The 23,347-nt window shown below is 39.7% G+C and overlaps 2 protein-coding genes across 2 annotated transcripts; both read right to left on the minus strand.

Annotated features, from left to right (window-relative positions):
- Window positions 1-1,223: 1,223 nt before the first annotated feature.
- LOC122881238 (14-3-3 protein zeta-like) lies at window positions 1,224-15,365 on the minus strand. The gene is made up of 6 exons (XM_044207148.1): window positions 15,212-15,365; window positions 12,307-12,618; window positions 7,767-7,890; window positions 5,374-5,537; window positions 4,305-4,400; window positions 1,224-2,346 (listed from the first exon to the last, which is right to left on the minus strand). Exons 2-6 carry the CDS (start codon window positions 12,607-12,609, stop codon window positions 2,296-2,298), a joined length of 738 nt encoding a protein of 245 aa, XP_044063083.1. The 5' UTR covers window positions 12,610-12,618; window positions 15,212-15,365; the 3' UTR covers window positions 1,224-2,295.
- Window positions 15,366-18,757: 3,392 nt separating this feature from the next.
- Window positions 18,758-22,964, minus strand: LOC122881241 (zinc finger protein 706). Its single transcript, XM_044207158.1, has 3 exons — window positions 22,809-22,964; window positions 21,720-21,868; window positions 18,758-20,412 (listed from the first exon to the last, which is right to left on the minus strand). Exons 2-3 carry the CDS (start codon window positions 21,852-21,854, stop codon window positions 20,317-20,319), a joined length of 231 nt encoding a protein of 76 aa, XP_044063093.1. The 5' UTR covers window positions 21,855-21,868; window positions 22,809-22,964; the 3' UTR covers window positions 18,758-20,316.
- Between the last annotated feature and the right edge of the window lie 383 nt (window positions 22,965-23,347).

Here is a 23,347-nt window from a genome sequence, read left to right on the forward strand (position 1 = left end):
TCACTGTAGGTAGCCCTAGAAATCATTAAAATGTCCGACAGTTTTCGCTTTTGCTGTGCGCGCTCCCGTAAAGTTCATGCACTTCTCGGTAGGGAAGCAGAGTTCGGCATAACACCTACAGGGGGTTGCAAAGGGCAAACTACATGACAACATAATCATAACTTATCGATTATATGATCGCTATGATTACCTAATAAATGCTTATTACAACATATACTTATGTATCACCCACAGGATACAGCTGAATGTGTTACCATGACTGCACTTGTGTGCACAGTGTGAAACGAACTGTGCCGGAGCTGTTCTCTTGAGAGGATGTGCTCTTCACCGTGTTTCTGTTCACTCTTGGGTAGGGTTTAAGAGATGGCTCTGCAGCTCCACATTCCTCTGTGGTAGCCTTGCTGCGCCCTCCTCCCACGTAGTCATGGCGGTGGAGCCGACACACCCAGAGGGCTTTGTAGAAGGAATGTTTTTTTGCTTTTTTTTAAAAAAAAAAAAAAAGAAAAAAGTTCTCCTTCCTTCAGCTGTTCGTCCAAGCAGCGGCAGTGAAGCAAGAGGACTGCCTTTTTGATTTTGGAACAGGACAAGGGTGATGCTGGAGTACCATGAAATGGTTGTTCGTCATATCTTCACGCTATTTCTCTGCTCAGTTTTCTTTGATTAGCTTATCATTTGATTCAATTTTGCAGTTGTAAACTCTACATGTCTTTCTCCAAAGGCCCAGTGTATTTAAGGGTGTGGTGTGTGTGTGCTTGTAGTGTGGTTCTATTTATTTTCCTGGGTACAAGGAACTCTTTGGTCTTTCCACCATGAACAAGTGTGTATGATGTAGCCCAAGGACGCGTTACGAAGCAATAAAAGGCCTCATTGACCATAGCAACAGTGGCGTATTTGCATTGGAGACACTGAATCAACTGATTTGTAATGAGACAGGACTTTCTGTGGGTCTCCTGTCTGCTCCCAGCCTCCACCTCAGTGTGACTCACTTATTCTTAGTGATTCACAGAAAATAAAGCAGCTGAGTTATAATGGTTGCTGAATTTACCATCTAAATATAGCAAAAATTGCTGGGTTTTGAGGTAAAATAACCACTTCTGAGAGTTGAAAGTATTTATCATGAATTATAGATGGCTTTGGATAATATAAATGTTAAAACAAACAAAACTCTAGAGCTGTTAGACCACCAGAGACTACCAGTGTATCACTTCAAATGGACAAGTTGAAACTTTTAAATTATTTTTTTTTATTCCACTTACATGAAATTACACATTTCCCCCCAAATAACAGTTATGCTTGGGTGTTCTGTATGAAAATTCCAACAACATTAACAAAGCTAGCCCGCCCGACAATCTTCCTTACATCTCCACAAACTACTTCTTACCAACATGCAGTTTAGGCAAGTATTGAAAGAAAAAAGGAGAATAAAAGACAAAACAAATACAAATCTTAATTTGAAAAAGCAGTAACTAGATAAGCATGTGGGATTTTTTTTTTTTTTTTTTACTGTTGTGCTCATAAAAACAACAACAATAACAAGCTTGTGTGCTCTTTTGTTCTTCAAAGTTTTCTATACCTCGTAATTGATACATAGAAATACAAAAGCAGGTCACCCGAAAACAAAACAAAATAATAAAGAGTAGAAAGTTGAGCAACTGACAGTAAATGGAATGTAACCTTTGTGTTCCAACAAAACCTTGCCTTCTGTCTCCAGCACTCCCCCATTACACCGCCACTGTCTTTACCTCTGCTGTCATTCCTCTTGCCAAGTACAGACTAACAGCTGCAGTCTCCTAAGGTGTGAGGAGACAACTCCTGATTTTGTCAAACCACAGATATATCAAAAGATGGTGTTAGTCAAGAACAGGACCGTAAATATGAATAAGATACACATACAGTATAACTGTTTTCTGACTCTAAAAATTGAAACTGCTGCATGTTTCATGAGTTGAGAACTTGCCCTCTTACCCACCACCTTAATAATGCAACACCCCTATTGCTCCCACACACAAAAAAGGTAAGCAGATAAGCAACCAACCCCAAACACACTTTACCCTTCCACATGGACCCACCCGCCACGCAATTTAAAACTTACCCTCCCACCCCATCCCCTTTCCCCACAGTTACTACAAAAGAAGGAATAGTAAACCGATAGGAGCGAGATGAGTGTTGAGAGAACTAAATAGAAAAAAGATGGAGAGTTGGACGACAATGATGATAATGAGGTGGTCTCAGTGTTGATGATGAAGATGAGCCGGGACGCTGGCAGGTAGACAGGAATGACTATGGGGGTCTAGCTCAATCTCTGGGCTCCTCTGTATCCTCTCCCTGGTTATCAGAGGTCCACAGCTGAGGAAAGACAGGACAAGCAGGACAAAGAAGAAGCAGTGAGAGGGAGGAGAACAGGAGTGTCAAAGAGGAGATAAAGAAAAGATAGGGCAACATCCTTTAATACTTTAAAATACTTTTTTCATTTGAATGGAGAAAGAGTACTGTCTCCACTCCACAGTGACAAACACAAACCCCTGTTAAATAACAAATCTGGACTACTAAAATAACTGTTACACATTTAGTCATTGTGTACATTGTTTACATGGTACCTACTGCATGCTCATGTTGAAGGTGGGGCATGCGATTCTGGAGAAATCCAATACGACACAGCAAGTCATGTTACTAACGTTAGCTAGGTTGTGGGTTAGCAAACTGTCGCTACAGTTGCTGCTGCGAAGCTAACAGGCAGAGAGGACGAGATGTTTCCCAGAGCCAGCACAGCAGCTCCAGACAGCAATACTCACAACTCTCCTGCTACTATAGCTAACATCACAACAACAGCATATCTTGGCAAACTAGAAAGGCAGCAGAATGTCCGTGGGCAAGTCGTTTAACGTTACCTGACACACAAATCCTGGCTGGAATAGTGTTGGCTTGGTCCGAGCCACTTTGTCTGTTTCCCATTTACAGAGTCAGGGCTGTGTACAAACACTGCAGGTTTTTTTTTACAGCGCACACACTGAACGGACAGCTAGCGGACCGTGAGGAGATATTCACTGAATTTGACAAAAATCCGTGTACTGGATTAGAATCGCATACACCACCTTTACAGCTCACCATGCATATATCAGTACTTCACCCAGCGGTTAAATACTGATGGGTGATGCACCTTTGTGTACTGTATGGAGTTCATAGCAAAGGTGTTGAACCGATATCAGGACTGGTGTGGCTATGTCAAGAATGTGATTTTACCTGACTGTTCCTTGAACCATGCCTGCACAATTCTTGCATTTACAGGCTATAATTATCTGTTGAAAGTACAAATCCCACTAGGAATGATTACAAAACAAATGTTCTCACTTTCCTCTAGGGGTATGTAGCCAAGCTAGCCAAAAAAGTATGTTTTTATTTGCCCATGTTTTGATTTTTGTCTCTGCGATTTCTGCTGCTGCACTGATACAATGGATGTGGACAGAAATTGTGTAGCTCAAAGTACTAAATTCAGCAGCAACATCCAAAACAATGTCCCTATTACTCTGAACATTATATAGTAGTCGACATTTCTGGAGAGAAATGTTGCTGTTGAATTTAAATGTTAAATGTTTTAAATGCTTTCAGCATTATAAACGGAAATCCATTCACCTGGCCAAATGAAATCAAAACTATCTGCATGGCATTACTAGGTGATAGTGAGAAAACGTGGGGATCATTTAAGTGGATGAAACTGGTCTTCTGTTGCTACTTACATGCAGAGTGTATGCCATTTTCATGACTCCAAAAATTTGACTAAACCCAAAATCAATCCCTCATTTTTCTGGTCACGAAGTGTATTAGTGTTTTAAGGGCACACTGTCGATTGCAAACATTTATAGAACACTGAGAAAACACAACTCATATGAATGTTGTTTCAATAGGAGCTGCAATGAGCAGTCGATTTATCAATCACCAGAACATTTATCCACAGCAATTTTGATTGATTAATTTTTAAATAATTTTAAAGCAGAAATCGCAAAATGATCTCTGATTTCATATCAAATGTGACTATTTGACTCTTAATATAATATATACTATAATAGTAAATTGAATCTTTGGGTTTTGGACTGAAAATAAGACATTTTAAAACATCAACATGGTCTCTGGGAAGCTGTGATTGGCATTTTATAGACCAAACAATTAAAAATGAAAACTATTGGTAGACTAATCAATAAAGACATTTCAATAATTTCAATAATCTACATTATTCTTTTGTGCACACAATCTGTTCATGTCATTTGAGTTTGTACATGTTTAAGAAATTAAAACTTAGGAAAACTTACTGTCAAGTTGTCTCTCAGTAGCTGCATGATTAGTGTACTGTCTTTGTACGAATCTTCACTCAGTGTGTCGAGCTCTGCAATGGCATCATCAAAAGCCTATAGGATTCAAAACACATTTTTAACAGATGGAAAAATGACGGGGTCTAAAACAAACGGTTATGTGTCGGTAGAATTTGTGTGTGTTTCAGGTCAGTTTGTGGACACAGGTTTTATTGCTGTCTCACTGTGTATTTAACAACAGCTGTGCATGCATGACAAGTCCTCACACAAAAATAAATGAGATATTAATAAATTTGCATTCCATTGAGCAGTTTAATATCCTCTTAAGTAAGGGTGCTCCGATAGATCGGGATATTAACGGCAGGTGACAGCATTTTGCAGTGAGAGCGAGAGAGCAAGAGAGAGCGAGACGTTAACTGGTATTAGGTTAGAAGATTCGGACACGGTGGATATTTTACAAGCACGGACCAGGTAAAGCAACACACCTGGTTGGAACTGATGTCATTTGGTACCACGTTGGTTGGACTGTTTCGATACATCATTAACAACAACAACAACAACAAGCCTCCTCCACACACGGCTCACCTGCTGCTATGAAAACGGAATTGCAGGTAAAAATATCCAAAACGCAAGTTGTGTTTTTTGGCCGACTTTATAAAACATACTGCTGATGAAGAAAGTCAACAGGAGAAATTGAAAGAGGCGGGGCTGGGCAAGCCGGTGTGTGTGTGTGGGGAAAAGAGAACTGAAGGGAAAAGCAAAGGGAGCAGATTCAAGTAGTTTGTGAGTAAACACTAAAGGTGGAGAATTAAGTAGAATCAAAATGGTGAAATAACCTACTAGAAATATGTTGCCTAACAATAAATACAGTTGTCAATTCATGATACGTTCTCATCTCAATTTTAATACTTCATATACAGTGTTGTTAGGAGGCAATAGTTGATAGGAGGCTTCAAATAGACCGCATGATCGGTATCGGATGATACTGCTTCCAGCAATCAGTCCCAAAAGTCCGGATTGGAACACCCTTAGTCCTAATTATGAAAAGAGAGTTATGTGGTGAACTTACGCCTTTGGCCAGCTGGCAGGCCTGTTCAGGTGAGTTGAGGATCTCATAGTAGAAAACTGAGAAATTCAGGGCAAGACCAAGACGGATTGGGTGCGTTGGCTGCATTTCTTCTTTGCTGATATCAAAGGCTTTTTGGTAGGCGCCCCTTGAGTCTGTAATGATGGCTGAGAGAGGAGAAAAAGAGCATGAGAGCTGTGGAACTTAATTATAAGAGACAAGTGAAAGAAAAAAGTCTTTTTAAAAAGATTTTTTAATGGTTTCATACAATGTAGAAAAAGCCTTGACACTATACAATACACTCAGTTGCCAGTTTATTACAAACACCTAGCCAAACCTAATGCAATCTTATACAACAGCACTGCAATAACTCCTGCCTTAATGAAGGTTGTGTTCAGTTTTTGTTGAAACAGTTTTAGAGAGGTGTTGATTATATTTAACGGCCATTTTGGAGACTGAGTATGATTCAATTCAACAGCACCACAAACTACAGATGTTCGATATTTTGTCCACCCTACTCAATCAATTGAAGTAAGAGTTAAAGTTGAATTAACACAAGCTTCTAATGACTTTCCCGAAAACTCTACAGCAATACGGCAGCAATAACTGATGGCTAATACTATAGATGGGTTACACCTCTCTTTGGTATTAAGGGGCTTCTTTTTTTAGCTTCTGTTGGGTGTAGAGCACCAGGGAGGAAGGAGGCTTGTTGGGAGATTCAACACACAATTGTTGAAGGCCTAAATAAACTTTGACTGACTCACTACTACTACTTAGTGGTAGTGACACTCAGGACCTTTCAGTTTTCCCTTGTCTATGGTTAAAGACATTCATGCCTAATAACATGGACTACAAACTATGCAAGTGGTTTAGGGAAATGCTGATATACACTGGAGAAAAACAATCCCTAAATTGATCAGGTTGGACACATGGTTGATTAGTTCATACACATATAATTACGAGGCTGTTTCAGTAATGTTCCCTAAATTAGAACTACAGCACACTCCCTACATTGCTAAGTACATAGATGAATGAAATGCAACCTCTGCAAATTCAACAGACAAGCTTCCACTGCGTAAAAAGTTCCTTTAGTTGTCTTCTGGCATTGTATCAAGGTCTCAGGGGAAAGCTGAAACCCAGAGGGGAGCCTTTCCTAACCCCAAGTCAAACATCCTGTGGCAGTCATTTTATGAATGATATGCAAAGAGGTAGAGAGCTGAAACCAGCCAGTAAGGAAACTCATTGCCTTACAATTTTCTCTACAAATTTTCTCTCTTACTAAAGTGGTTTCCCAAACGTTTTGGTTTACAACCCATTAAAACAAGGCAGTGTCCATCTGCAAAGGCTTGTCACAGATTGTACATGTATGTGAGATGTGAGCAGTGATGTTCCGTCCTCTGATTGTTTTCATTTGAATAATATTTAGAGGCCTAAAGATGTGAAACTATCCAATATTTCACTAGAAAAAAAGATTAGAGAAAACTAAATAAATAACCCTGTGGATGAAAAATGAGAGACACTGACTCTCCTAATAGCCACTAGGGGGCAAATCGGTTATAAGAATGAGAGTGAAACTGAAACAGAGGGAGACACTGTCTGGACTCGTGAGGTGAGTTGCATCCAAAAAGATGTGGGCATTGCTTATATAAAAATGACTAAAATTAAATGACCCTGACCCTATTTACGTTTTGGCTAACAAAGTAATAGCTAACATTATAGGCTAGAAGGGACAGTCAAGACAAAATGTGTGAACGTTAAGCCTCATTTGAATCCAACTAAATAACGAAAGTAGTAGGTTGGATGCCAGTAACATTTTTCATGTTGCTTTTTGTGGAACTTTATACTGCAGCGCTAGCTCAGATAGCGTTAGCTTTGTTGTTATACGGAAGCCAGACATCGGTATGTGTGTGTGCGTTGCTGCTGTATGTAAATTTAATTGATAGAAATGCCCTGACGGTAACAATATATCATACATGTGAAAAAAACAGTCAAATACAGGAATTAATTTGCTTGGCAACGTTGTGTAACTTTGATGAGAATCTACTGCACACAAATTGACCTACTAGTTGTTGACTATTAACAATCAACAACAATGACAGGAAGTATTAGAATTCAAGTACATTTATCCTACTTTTCTTACTGCCAAAGGAGCATACTGTGATACTGTTGTAATCAGCATTGAGGAGCCAATGTCATGAAGCTTATCCCAATACTTAGGTGTTCATTTAATAGGATCTTGTCTAATACGTCTTATTTGGCTAGGCTAGGGGTTGTATATATCTGTTCTTACAATCCAGCTTTCCAGCCAGCAAAACATACTCGCACATAAACAATAGAAATTAAATAAACCACCCCCACACACAGATGGTATAAAAGGGACTTAACATAGAGCTTACATTTCTTCTCATCTCCTGCGGCCACCTCAGCCAAGTAGCGATAGTAATCTCCTTTCATTTTCAAATAGAAGACTTTGCTCTCTGCTGCAGTGGCTTTGGGAATGAGAAAAGTGTCCAAGAGACCCTGTGGCAGAAAAAATAAACAAAACAGACATAACAGACTGTTAGAAAGAACACACTTTCTAATATATTCAAACTAATGTTTAAGTATAATGTATATAGCTTGCTTTAAAATTGGGGTTGGCAGACCTTGAGATAAGCAGAAACTGCAGAGTTGATTTGTATCCTTCAACTATGGGAATAAAATGTGTACACAATTGATTGATGAAGAAGGCAATTTTTACACCTATTACTACAAGGCTCATTTGCCACTTAAACCCATCACTTATCCACTGACCCCACAAGAGCAGTGGTTGTTATTTCAGCCCATTCAAATAGATAACATAGCCAACATTTCAAAGCGTAATTTCTCACCAGACCTAAATGAGGGTAGAGACAAGCTGGCTACCTCCAATAGCCTCAGGGCTTGAGGCTGAGATTTTGCCTGAGCTACATCACAGATGCTTCAGAGACCACTGAAGGGGGTGGATCTGTGTGGATGGTGGATAACATGAAAGCATGGGGGAGGAGAAAGGGACAGGCTGGACAGAAGAGTGGTGAGTGAAGATGGTGGAAAGTGGAAAAGGGTGGAGGAGGAGAGAGCGAGGATGGGAGTATAGATGAAAGATGGTGGGGGTGGAGAAAGAGAGGAGAGCGCCAGTCTGCTGAACTCCTGATGAGCTTTTGCTGAAGAAGTAGGTCACTCAGAGCCCAGCTTGGCTCTTTACAACACAAGCATGCACCACTAGCTGAAAGGTGTTGTTAATCTACTACGTTAAAGTACTAGGGGACAAAGAGGGTTAAATATTGCCTTTACAGAAACATGAATTAATACTTCATTCTAAGTGGAGATTTGATCTCATCATGACTGTGTATTTCAATGTAGCTTCCATGTAGACATTTCCAAGTTGTTTCTCCCTAACAGCCATATAGTGCCATGTAGTGTTAGAAGATAGCAGAAAAGCAGAATTCCCCTTGGCATTAGTGATTTGTTGTTAAGGAACCTAGCCCAGACCTGCCCGTATTTACAAAGCCTCCTGATTTCTAAAAAATATGGGTTGAGGCAGTATAAGTTATGGGCCTGTCTACTGCTCTCTACATAGGAATAGTAATATAATGGGCTGAGCCTGGGTCAAATATTGTCATTTAGGTCACAAGTTGAAAAATACATAGATTTGGTCTGAAAAAACAAACAAACAAAAAAAAACCCCGTAATGTAGGGTAACACCATATGACCCCACCATATGATATTAATAGTTTAAACACAGACCAGTATTTCAAATTGATTCAGAGACATGGATTATTGCATGTTTTGTAAGATCCTGCTAATTACACAGTGCATTTGTACCAAGTATAATGGAATAAACAAGGCTGATGTAAGAGCCTGCATTTGTTGAATGCTCTTAGACTGAAGTGAGGGCTCTGGGAAGCCCTCTGGGATCTGAATGTAGAACTGGGCCACTGGCAAGGGCATAGCTAAAATCAAACTACAACCATGGCGCGAACATTCCGAGTAAATTACACTTTCACGTTGGTCCCTCTCTATGACTGCCGACTTTTCATCCCTCCTTTGAGTGTGGCCATTCAGAACAGAAATAAAGACGTGGTCGACGACACTTCGTACGAACTAGTTCGCTTCAAGTATACCTCAGCCTTATCCCTGTCCTACACCCCTCCTCCTGTGCCCTCTTTACTGTCATCCCTCTCTATTTCGGTCCTCATATAGCTGTTCGGCCGAAGTGGACGTCAGCGAGCCAGAATGCCGGTGGCTCAGCTGCTGTCATTATAGGATTAGGACCTGGTGAGTCACCAGGCAGATAATGCCACAGGCTGAGAAAAGAACAGAGTAGCAGAGGTCCTACAGATGACTACAGTACTTCAGATATGTACATGGGACAATGTGAAACTTGTTAGTATATAATCAGTAACAAAAACTAGTGATCAAACTAATAAAAATACAAATCGGTTGAAAAACTAGCACTATTCTTTGAGCAAGAGGAGCTGTGCTAATAAAGCCTTGAATTTTGGGGCATCTATAACACTTGTCAAACTGACTATCCTTATGGAGCTTGGTCTGCTTTTTCCCCAAGGAGAAGAGGATGTGTATCTTGTTTTAAATGTGCAGATAACTCTTTAAACCTGTGGACTTTAATCATTCCAAGCCATGGTGCCACACTGATCCAGACCTTTCTCATCAGATCCCATCATCTGGGGACACATGTAGTGGAAATAGGAGATGTCTCTTGTGTGTCAAAACTCTGACGATACACTCTCCTCTTAACAGGAAAACGGTGCTGGCAGTTAGATAAAAGCATGACAGTCTGATTAAGCCCTTAGGATATGAAAAATATGAAACATGAAAAGTAATACAACATTGTTCAACAATGTTGGCTGCTTCACCTTAATTACTCAAAAAATAGTTACGTGGTTCTTTCTGTAGAAAGAAATCTTAACAGCCCGAGTGCATGGACCATAGAAACGCGTGACACCCCCCCACCTCCCGTCTGTCATAGAGGTGATAATTCAATCATATGTTTTAACATACACTACAGGTTTAGTGGTAGCTACTAAATGAATTAAGACGAACATTAATTAAGCTAGTATAATTAGTGTTCACAACCTGTAGCTACAACCTGAACATGAGATGAGCCGCAATAGATATGAAATGTTGATTGTTCATTGATATTGATTATAACAGCTCTAACATACTGATTTTGCACCTGATTTTTCACAAGCTACTTGACCAAATACTGGAAGCCCTGATTCAGAACTATGAAGTTGATGAGCTCAAAATATCGATTCGATATGCATAAGAAGTTTAACTGAAAGACTCCTGAATTTGATGTGCAGCAGTCAGCTAGATAATTTCTCTAGAGAAGAGTCGGCACTCTTTGGCGAAGTACACACAACGGCTTGGAAGGAACACATTAACCAGACAGACAAAAGTTTCAGTGTAGCTGTTAAGGAATTAACGTTAATTACAGCTGATATAGTTTACCGCAGGTGACCGTCATTTTACACGGCAAAACCGACGGTTAGTGCTGGCTATAACGAAGAAGCCTGCCAATGTTAACTGAATGTTTTCTACATTGGTCTTCAAAAAATAAGAGAACAGATAAAAGGTTCAATAAGAGATTTGTTAGCATCACACCTTAAAGAATCAAGGTATTGTGCCGACCAGGAACTGGAACAGGAAATGGCCTGCATTAGATTGTATAGATGTACCTAATAAAGTGGCCACTGAGTGTATTTACACACAATTTCCTGCATTGTGTGAGCTCATGCTTTCTAAGTTTTCTTACATTTGTCTTACTGCAGCATGCACTGCTGATCCAACAAGGAAGTTAGCACCATTTCAAATGAACTCTCATTGCACCTTTCTCATGAGTATAAAATTCTCATTTTGCATACTCTCACTCCACTTAAAACACTTTTATCATAACAGGGGCACGTGTGAGGAAGAATGTTGTGATAAGCTATAGGTCATCACTGATGACATAATTAAAACTGGAACACTGGCTGGATTGCTCTAAGACAGCCAGGGATAGGAATGAAGGAGTCAAGACATGGTACTTCTCTACAAGGTCCACTGCGTCTTGTTGACAGAAATGACACACCCAACAACATGAGCTGTTGAAGTGAGGTATGACTGTGGAGTTAGACTCACTCCTCAGTCATCCAGCACTTCTTCACATAATCTGGACGTCAAAAGAGACGACCGGCTGAAGTAATTTGCCTGAGGTACATTTTCTATACATTTTGTCAAAAGGCCTTGCTTTTGCCTCAGTTTCTTCTTTATTCCTGTACTGCTACAATAGTCACTAAACGATTGACAAGCCCAATGTCTAGTAACCACACCATACACTAGATCCAGTTTGTGCTTAGGGTAAAACGTTCATCCGACATTGCATGATATCAGATAAAATTTAATAGTTAACATTTGTCCACCTTTTACCATTCAATATACAGAGCCCTGGACAAACAGTGTTAACCCCATGGTGAGAAATGAGCCACTTTCAGAAATGCCCTCCGTTACGCAAATGTGATGGCAATTTTATATGTCGGTTTCTTGGCTGAATAAGTGCCAAACTCACATTTACGTACTTAGTCGTACCTAGTAACGTTTCTGTAACACTTTCAACATGACAAATCTGAATTAAATGCCATCAAATTAACTTGGCTACAGCAGCAGAAGGTTAAATACACACAGAAAAACACTGAATGTATGTCTAGTTTAATCTTTTTAAGAGCACTGAACAAACAACACTTTTCAACCTTGATACATAATTTGTGGTCCTTTCTGTAACAGTCCTATCATGACTTAATAAAGCTGTAAAGAACATTTATATTACAGACACCTATGTCTAAATGACAAAAATCCATTACTTTAACAGATAGATAGAGCCAACAATGTTGTCTAATGGAACGTTATCAATCTCACCAGCACGTCCTGGCAGATCTCTTTCAGCTCATTCTCAATCTTTTCCCGGTACTCTTTGGCCATGGTCTGCTTCCTTTCGCTGCCCTCAGCCTTCTGCTCAATGCTGGACACCACGCGCCATGAGGAGCGGCGGGCACCCACCACATTTTTGTAGGCCACTGACAGCAGGTTACGTTCCTCATTGGACAGCTGCTCGCTATCTTCCGTCACAGCCTTCATTGCAGAAGCCATGTCATCATAGCGCTCAGCCTGCTCGGCCAGCTTGGCCTTTTGAACCAGTTCCTTCTGGGGTGCCTCGCTCATGACTGCTCACTGGAAGAAGGAAGGCGAGGAAAAGAGAACAGCTGGAGGTCAATTAAGTGGCAAGAGGACATATTTTTTTATTTGGATCGGTACTCATTTACCGGAAGTACCCATTCCTAAATGTGTAGAGCAAAAGCAAGTGAAAAATAGAATTTCAAGAGCATTTAATGAGGCTAATGAGCGTATAAACTATCAGGAAAAGATAAATCATCTATGTTGGCTACAAACTCAATTCATTAATAGATCTGGGTCCCTACTCAGTCTAGAGAAGCTACCACATCACACTAACTAAACAGGTTTGAAGTTGTGGCACATGATGTAACTGTTGTTTTTGAGGCTTGCTGCCCTCCTTAGGAAGTACTTCTACAAGGACACATTGAGGCACACCATGGCAGTTTAAGGCTATGGGAGTGAAAGACAGCAATTGGACAAAGAAGTACAGTACGCCTGTTCACAGCGCGATTGTTGCGCCGTTATTCTACCTCTCCGTTCTGTATAAAACGTACAGAAACAGAATGGGGGGGGGGGATACTGTCGTTCCGCCTCTGAGCCAGCAGCAGAGGTAGTACAGAGCCAAATCGATGTCTGTGTAGATGGGGGAGCCAGCAGGACGGCAGACGCCGCTGTTGTGTTACACGTAACGCCTCTTCTGCTGACGCCAGCATGCTATCTAAAAATCACACACTGGGGTGACATTATGTTGTTTGGGTCAGTGTAAAAAAGCAAAACCAGCTTAACGGCGGCCCTTCTTTACGGCAGTATTGCGGGACCTCTGTGTAATAAGGGCTTTTGTTAGCTAAATAAGGCGGCGCAGTAAGTAACGATGTAGTTGCATTAAAAATTTAAATATGCCTGCAAGGCCTGTAAGGCAAATCAGGGTGATTTGAGAAAAGTGGAGATACTACTTTTAACCACTGTACTATAGCACTCTATTAGCCCTTCAATTTACTAATCAGTGTTGAGTGCTATAGGTTTCTAAGAGGACAAAAGTAAGATAACAGCTGATACAATGTCTATGTGTAGACTTGACACACACACAGGAATTCTCATCACTAGATCAATAGCCTACATCCGTTTGACCCATCCAAAATAGCCAGCGGGCTTCCACAGAATCAATCACTTTTTTCCATTCCAGAGTGCATGTAGTATGGCTTGTTCAAAATCTGTCCTGAGATACAGGGAATTCTAACACAGTTCACACCCTATATAGAGTTTGGCAACCAAATAAACTGAAAAAATACGTAAGTTAAATTAAATCATCTTTACAAGGTTTTTCTAAATTCTAAAAACAGAATGCAAAAGGGATTTGTGGCCAATTTGTAGGAATTTTAAGTTTCAGCATCGAGAGGCTGGCAATGTACCCATGGACATGATGCAACATGATCCATGGGTAAACGGGGGTGTGTACGCATTTCAATCGGTAAATAAAAAAGTTAATTCGTAGTTAAAGTTTAAGTCACGTGTGAATGCAAGACTATTCACCGAAAGAATACATGTTACAGTCATGGTACAGATACATGCAAGAAGAACTCGATCCTGTACTGTTGGCCAGCCTCCTGGACAAACGCAGATGTGCCCCCCTCTTTCCTGTATTTACACACACCACACCCATCCCTGTACCTGTGGCTCGCCCAACAAGCGTAAACTAAAGTGCGAAATTAAAGCGGTTTACTGTGATTAATGTCAGTATATTTGGTCAACATGCACAAAAAAACCCCGCTTCCATTAAATTTACAGGCATAGTTCTGACGAGAAACACCATTAGGTGAATGAAAAGCACCAGCTACCATTAGGGCCTCGTGACCCGTTTCCAGTATGGCGCCGACTATTTCCTGAAACAGAAGCATTCCAAGCCAGAAAGCTTTTATAAATTGGCTGGAGGTTATACCCATTTTCATTGCCACTCTGACACGCTCAAAATGTATAGACACACCTTCAAACGTCTGTGTTAACCTCTCGCAGAACAATTATGCGTTTGACTGGTTAGCACGACGACAAGCCTGTTTAAATGTGTTTAGCTGCCAGTCAGGTGGTAGATGGGATAAGAATAATACTTTGCCTCTTCTTGTTAGTTTTGGTAATGCACTACTTCACACCTAACGTTAGCAAATAAAACTGATACACTATCTTTACCGTGCCACGGATGTTATTGTACCCTGCTGGCATTGTCAGCACATTTGTAACGTTGAAATTACAGACGCTGAAACTGAGATTAAGATAATACCTGAAGAATAGATAGAGATATTTACATGCGATACAACATTGCGAGAGGTACACTTACATAACCTGACAAATTACTTCAATTAACAATTAATAACGTTTGTAGCCAATGACAAAGAATATCAGAGCTTCAACCTTCGACCTGACACGCCTTCTCAGTCTGTTGTTCCATTTTGAAACCAGCCATTAGACATATCCCAAACTGTAGCTAAGCTAACCATTGTTCTTTGGTCTGATGATTGTCGCCGCTACATGCAGTCCCACAGTCAATTGGAGACAGTGCGCTTCCATTATCACTATATTTTACGACAACTTAGAAGACTCAATGACAAATGATGCAAACGTAAAAATTAAGTTTTAAAAGCTGTAAGTCATTTCATACCTGAGTACTGGCAGATAGCAGTGATGTCGGTGTACCAAGCTACAGCTGATTCTCTCAGCCTGTCCGTCTGAATGCAGTACACGGGGTTTCCCTCCAATCACACCAGTCCAAGGCACGGCCAGAGCAGGGGGGACTGACGTCAAACGTTACCAAGGCAACCGAACTCAAGACTTTGGGAGTTGTAGTTTTTCCCCCATTACCATTACTTCCACAGTATTTATGAGGCAAATATAAACACATTTTGATGCTTTTACAGTAAATTATATTACAACTATGATCCTTGTAACACTCCTTAATGTAATCAATTTACAACCTAGGATAAATTAGAGGCACTTCTGATTAAATTCAATGTGTCATGGTGTCAAGCAGAGATGCAAATTTATGAAAACCTCACCTTAAAACATCACAGTAACTTTGATATGGAAGTCAACATCACTTGCAAGTTCAAACATTGTCCTTTGTCTTACTGCAGATCACAATTTTGTATCAGAACAGAGGCAGAGACAGCACATATTGTATAATGACTATCACTGAAAGGAATTCTTAAGTCTTGTATGGCACTGGGTGCTACGACACAAATCATGGCTGTATGGTGCTAATTAGTGATTGGGTCGCATTTTATCTAGAGACCACTAAGCTCCTTAGCTACCAGAGTGATATTTCTCTAACTAAATGAGAATGAAGTTGTGTCTGGAACAGTATTTAGTTTATTAGTATTTGCTGGAGATGCTGAGGGCATCACAAACTAGAACACAGGACACAGTGCTACAGTATATCTTGCCTAATAGAAACTACTATTTCTGCTTTCTGGTTGGTTTCCAAGGGGAGAGAGTGAAGCTATTTTTGACTTGTCACATGTTTTCCCCTCAGGCCAAGATTTCAAGCTTGTAACCTATTTAAGGGCAGATCAGATCGTGTCGGCTGTAGAAATGCACAGGCACCAGTGCTAAAAAATGAACATCTCCTCTCAGTTGTCAGGGTGTGGTCCAGGAGGGGCGTAGTACCAGAGGCATTTCAAGTAAAGGAAAAAAAAAAAAGAGTAAGATGAGTGATAACATAAAGGTGTGTAACCGGTTAGGTGAGTTCTGACTCTATCAGCCACATCTTGAGAACTTGAACACACATGCACACACACACACACACACACACTCATATTAATTACTAGTTCAAGTGTTTCCCAGCAACATTTTGACATTTATCAGTTAAGTTTAATGGCTGGACATACTTAGAATTTCAAAAGTTCAGTTGCCATACTACTTTAATCAACAAACAACAAACTAATGGACATCAATCTATCACTCTCTTCATAAGTCATTGAAATCTGCAGCATTGTCTCCTGCAGTACCCAGCAGAATTTCCAAAAGGAATTACAGTATAATGAGCTGAATCTTGGTGTAGGAGAGACCTTTGATGACTGGGTAGATTCAAGCCTCCATGATTGTGGGAATTCATGATGCTGAAGTTGCTAGCTCCACTTATTCTCCTCCTAATGATCCATTAAATATCACATTATCATTTTGTTAACATGTCTCTTAGACAATTACAACAATCTGTAAGGTGTTTGTGTGCTTGTGTGATTGTTTGTCTGTTATTTATTTCACAATTTAAAAGGGGCTTCTGGGTGATCTCAGCTTGGGCTTGGAGACAACACATTTATAGCAGAACGCCTGTTAGAAATTGGAGGTGTGGAGTTTGAAAGGCGTGGGTGTTTACCAGGCAGGGAGGCTCTAATGAAAGATGCTTTTGAGATGCATTATGGGAATTGTAGGATCTAGTGGCTTGACCCATTATTGGGACTAAAAGTCAGGATATTCCGGCCTCTGCTGCTTCAATCGTGACACTTATTTTTTAATCCGTCTTTTGAGAGTCCCCCAGCTCTATGAAAGTGCAATACTAAATCACTAGAGTATTCTTTTTAAGGATAAACCCCTTGAGATGCATCAATCAGTTTTTTGAGGACATTCTCAGACATAAAAACACAGACATTAACAGACAATAAAGAAACAATCAGTGTAAAATAACATCCTTTTTTCCACTATTCTCTTTTGTAACTTTGTCCTTTGTCTTGATCTTGAAGCCCTTAACAAACTCCAGGCTTAGGAATGTGCTACAGGATGTATGGATATTATTCCTTATTATTATTATAGTACCACATTGTTATTTTAGTCCATGTGTCAGCAGTAGTAGTAGTAGAGGTTTGTGTATCCAGGATTTCCACCTGCATGTGGGTGCATCTGTAACAAATGAGCAGGCATTGGATGTACTGTATGGAAAATCATTTTAGATCCAGTTAGATGGAGTTTTTTTTTTTATCTCTTATCATACACAATTCTTAGGGTCACCACACTGCCACCTGTCACGCTATTAGCAGATATTTTGGACTTTATAATGCTGAAGTCTTTATCATTTTTTTATTATGCTGTTTTCTTTTTCACATACAAATGAGAAAAAAATCCAAACACTGGCAAATGAATCACGCCATACTATCAAGCCTCAGACTTGAACGTAACAAATACCATGATTCATGCAATTTGACTTTTGTTGGTTTCACAACTCATCCTTTAAGAACACACAAAACATGAAAAAATGACAAATGGCCATTTGAAAAGTCAGTCAAATCACCATTTAGGTAAGCGAAGGTGTCCCCTATTAGAGTCAGTCTGAAACACACCGAGTCTACATATTACCTAAGTAGATGGGAGAATATGTACTGTATGTATGGATATCTGTAGCACAGGCATTGTGCACAAGTATATATACGCAGCTCGGATACACTGTAAGATGCCGTGCCAGTTGTAGTTTAACTACATATTATACATATAAAGTAACTTTACATCACAGTTCTTCAGTGGTACTGCGTACATATTACATTTACTTGTACTGTAAAGTACTCTGTACTTTCTTTAAATATGTGGGCAAGTATGTACATATAGTTTATGGGTATCTATGTATGCACTCGTATATCATATTTTATAGGATTACGTCTCTGGTAACACAGATCGAGTGTGTGACTAATAAAGAACCAATATTATTAGTGTTTGTCAGCTCTTGTAACATTCCCACTGAAGCAGTGATTCATTATTACCTTCATGCTACATTTCTCGCTCTAAATATAGAATTGGTTTTATCATAAACTGCGTGGATGAGCAACTATTAAGAGGGGTCTTGTTCTCTCATCAGGTTATAAACTGACAAGCCTAGGAAACTCACATTATTGAGATTAAATTTATGGGGTCTAGAGCACTAACTGAAAGGACTGGAGAAGCAGAGGTAGATGAGGAAGTGTGATTTATTATACTGATTAATTTCCACATTAATCGCATGGTTTATAGATGGCGCATATGAGTGTTCACTGTAATATGGTAGTGATTATAATGGTTTAACAATAACTACAGTACACAATTATTAGTTTCAACCAGGTGATGTCTGAAAGGCCATTAAACAACCTAACACAAACACTCACACAAGCAATAAAAATGATCCAGGTGGAACTTTTTACCTGATAAAAAAACAAACAAAAAAAAAAACAACACACACACAACATAGTAATGGTTTATATAAAAGTAACACCTTTATTAAAAGGCTATATATAACATTGCGTGGACAAAGATATGATTATTACAAAAGTAAAAACATGGCTGGTTGTCAGTCCAGACTTTAGCACAGTGATACAATGTCAGTGGTTAATGACCAGTAGGTCCAAATGTATTGAAAATAGTTCCTTTCTATAAATGAATTCTCTGTTAGCATGCTATGAAAAGAAACAAATATAAAAATAAGAACCAAAGCTAACTTACAGTGTAATGTAGTTCAGACTTTTAATGCGGGTTCAAAGTCGAAATACTTTTGCACCGTCATGACGGGATAAAACTAAAGAGTGCGAGACTGCATTTGGGATTATTTTCCCGTATGCCATTGAGATGACAGTGTGAGACAGGTTACACTGCAACATACCATAGTGATGAACTAAATCATTATCAAATACTATAGGGGTGCACACAATTATGCCACATACTTCTTATTACAATGACAAACTGGGAGTAACTCATTAGCGTTATCATTTACAAACAACCAGTGCAAACTTTTATCTTTACCCTTATTCACTCATCAGACCACTTCTAACAGGGTGAAAGATAAATGTCTCATGCAGTCATCACATTGCTCTATGAAAGGAGGAGTAGAAGAAATTGTGTCATTGAAGGGTTTGCTATGAGTAGACTTGCAGTGCCCTCTCTGGTCAACTTTTACATCTCTGCTGCATGAGAAAGTTACATAGTGGACATGAACTAGATACATTTCATGAAAATCTGAGGGTAAAATGCAATGCACATAATTTCATTACCCGTGTAGCACAATGTGTTTAATATATTCTTCATATCAACAAAAACTACAGACGTGTCCTGAAATTTTTGAAATTATCTAGGCAATGAAAAGAAATCAGTGCAGATTGGAAGTAAATTTGAATCTACTCAAAATAACATTATTAGTGGTTTTGAATGAGTTTCTTTCCAAGCACATTATGAACGCCAAAGTCATTCTGAATAAACTATACTTCTGACACCAACCCTGGCACATCACAAATTAGTTTCAGTCAAAAATCCATAATGGGTTTCACAGTACATTGGATTTGGATGGTGATTACTTCCAAGTATCATCTTAGTATTACAACTTTGTTCAGCTGAGCCAGTGCCAATTCATAGTTTCTCCTAAATTCAAAGCTTGTCCTGAAACAGTGGGAGCCCTGAGATGGTGTAATGGTGGTAGAGCCCATGAACAAGCTGGTCTTGTGAGGATAACATTTTGAAATGATCAGATAGAAATATTGCATACAATCAAAGATGGAACATATACATTTTTTTTTAGCACAAGCCAAGGGAGGGTAGCTGTCTGCCGTGTATATTGGCACTGGATCAAATTCTGGCAAGTGAGGATAGTTTTCCAAAAAACCCAATCTGAAATAAAGATGGTACTACTGGCAGGCAGTAGTACCATCCAGCATGAGGAATAATTGACGTTGTACTGAACATTTTATCTGAAACATCGCAAAATGTAGAAGCCTGTCCTGAATCAACCCCAACTGTCTTACTGAAAGAGAGGTGAATCTGTTACGCCTCCACACCGGCCAACTCCGGGGGCATTGGGGACTTTGGATGTTTGCTTTCAAAGTGCTGCTTAAAGGTCTTCGGGTCGGGCATTTGTGTCTGAGAAAGTGTGGGAAAGAAAAAAAATGGGAAATTAGAAAATATATATCAGACAGTAAAAGCACATTAATAAAATTTGTATTCATATACTAGGCATCCAGCAAAGTCTTGCCTATTTATAGTATATCCTCATAAAATGATATCAGTTTGCTCAGGTACATCAACAGCGCCACAGACATGGATATCTGGTCTTTCACAAGGTCACTTGACGGGTGTAAAGATGCACCGTCCACCACGTTAAAATGCCAACTTCTTCATTGTCTTTCAGAGCGGCTACCTTCATAGGTGAGGTGAGAAGCTGGTTGTCAGTAATCACTGGGACAAGAGATTACTTAACAGGCTGAAGCAAATCAAATATTTAATTTACAGGGAACATAGAGGTAGCCACCTTTCCTGATGAGTGTTTAATTAAAAAAAAATGTAGAAAGGAAGTAAAGCGAGAGTTTGTGTTTCAGCTCATATCTGTCCCAGCTGTTGTATAGATCTTTGTCTCTGCCAACACAGAGACAATCAGTGCCATTCAGCTGCAAACACAGACAGTGGTGGAGGTAGGAATTATGAGGAATGTGGAGAGATGTTGATGAAGCACTTGGAGTTCTGTCCACTTTCATACCTGCAATGTGCATCTGGACAATCACTGAAGAAGTCTCGGAAAGATAGAAAATTTGGGCAGATCCTCCTCAACCAACTTTCTGAGTTTTTTTTTTGTTTTTTTTTTACCACTTTCAGAGTGTTTAAAAGAGCAAAACCCAATGAAAACGGTCCTGCAATAAATTCTACCTTTGTGAAACTTCTAATGTTCAGCTTTTGTCAGAGAAGTTGATTCGACTCTATTGTCATCTTAGTGTTTCTTATGTTTTGTCCACCCGCATTTTCATACATGAGGGGGACGAGAAACATCTGCCAATTTGATGCAGTTCAATACAACACCACGACCAATGTCAGCCTATTGAGCTACATTGTATTGACATGAACAAATACACCCAATAAACTGATAACTCAGGGTAGCTACTGAAAGTAGTTGGTTTGGGCAGAGTAGTTACCCACTGCAGGGCTAAAACAATATGTGAAGTGAGATGATCCAGTACAGGTATTGCCTGAATCATACTTATACTACAGTTTCTTTGATACATATTTTCACGAAAAAGTCTCATTGTTGAGAACAATTTAAGGTACCTCAGTACTGGAAAGCATGTGGCTCCTTTGTCTGCCCCCCATCTATTTAACGCCATCTAACTTCATGGTTAAATGATAACCAAGCTCATAAAAGAATAATTTTATGTTCTGTTTTCCGCCTAAGCACATACCCGACACACTGTGCACGTGTATACTAAGGCAGCCTTAGCTGCTGCCTTCTGGTCATGGCCTTTGCTCTTCTTGATGTCTGCCTGCTTTTTGGCATTCTTCTGCTGGGACTGGAACTTCTGGTGCCCACGGGCCATTTCTGATGCTAGACCTGAAGAAATTATACAGGAATTTGATCAGCACAACACCATGAAGAAGGTGATGAGCCATAACCTGAGAAAGACTATAAAACCCAGCCTGCAAACAACGTCTGAGAAGGGGATGGAAAGGAAAATGTAAAGCACAGAGGGACTGAGAGACGCACTAACTGGAAACAGACCAGTTACACCAGTTGAGGTTTCAGATGAAGCAACCTTGATGATTAACAATTTAAAGACAACTGTGTTATAAGATCAATAGACTTCAGAATGTGCAATACAGCAGCGGCTGTGAAACATCTTTTAGAACTAGGTTAATTGCCGCTTTTTGGGTCACAGGGATAAGGCAATTAACATGGAAATTTCCCCAAAGAAATTCAGACTGCAGATAGTTATTATATACATAATACTGGAACTAGGTCAGTGCTATGGTTATATGAACTTTGTTTTTGACTGATAGTGACTGTGGAGGGACGAATATTCAACTAATACACGGGTCGATCAGCAATCCCAAAATTATCATAAGAGTGTGTGTGGGAAAGCAGTAACCATGAGCTCTGTGGTGGATGCTGGTCAGTCTCCGCCATGCATTGCTCTCATACGGCTACCTAACCTCAGCTAAGGTTATCTGAGAAGACTGGTTTAGCAGTAACGTTAGCCAACTTTAGCTAGCCACCGAGCGTTTAGTTTAGGAACCATGGTTGCAAATGGTTACTGTGGAAAACAGGGTCGTCTTAGTAGCATATAACTCACGTATTTTAGTACATTTAGAGCATTTATATAACATAAATTTTATTTCCCACTAATTATGAGAGACACGCATTCTGTTAGCCGGTTGCTATTGCTGATGCTAGGTTAGCTATATAGAATAGTATGGAAGAACTCATACAGAATATTAGGCAGATTAGATATTAGGCATTAATAGTCATCATACACATTTTGTAGATGCCTTACCAGTGAAAAATAAATGTTGTACCAAAGATAGCCACCAAAATAAATAATAAATTTCAAGAACCGCTAGGTTAAATCCTCTGGACCTTCCGGCGCTTCAGTGGTTTGTTCTCACTGCGCTAATGCGCATGCCCAGGCCGTAAACTATGCTGCCTTCAAGTGTGTATTAGCTTTGACAAATATGCCTTGTCGATTTTGTAAGCACATGGACTGGGTTGGGAAATGTTCTGACAGCACGTAAAGGCATCATCAGTTCCATCCTTTCTTGCAACAGAAAAGGCTTTCAAGGCCATTTACAGAAAACAAAATAAAATACGAATGTCTCGAGGTTTATGAACGTACGTTAAAGTAGTAATTTACCCATAAAAACATATTTCTTTAAAAAAAACGCGCACAGATAACCATATTTGTGGATTCCTTACATGATTGCCATTTTCTGTCTGCACGGTGCAAAACTAAATGCCTACCACAAGGTGTCACGGTAAAGACGACAATAAGGCCAAGCTGACTCAGACCAGCGACTATAGGCTACTTTCCTCCTA

This window comes from Siniperca chuatsi, linkage group LG9 (genome assembly GCF_020085105.1).
Source record: "Siniperca chuatsi isolate FFG_IHB_CAS linkage group LG9, ASM2008510v1, whole genome shotgun sequence".
Lineage (NCBI taxonomy): Eukaryota > Metazoa > Chordata > Actinopteri > Centrarchiformes > Sinipercidae > Siniperca > Siniperca chuatsi.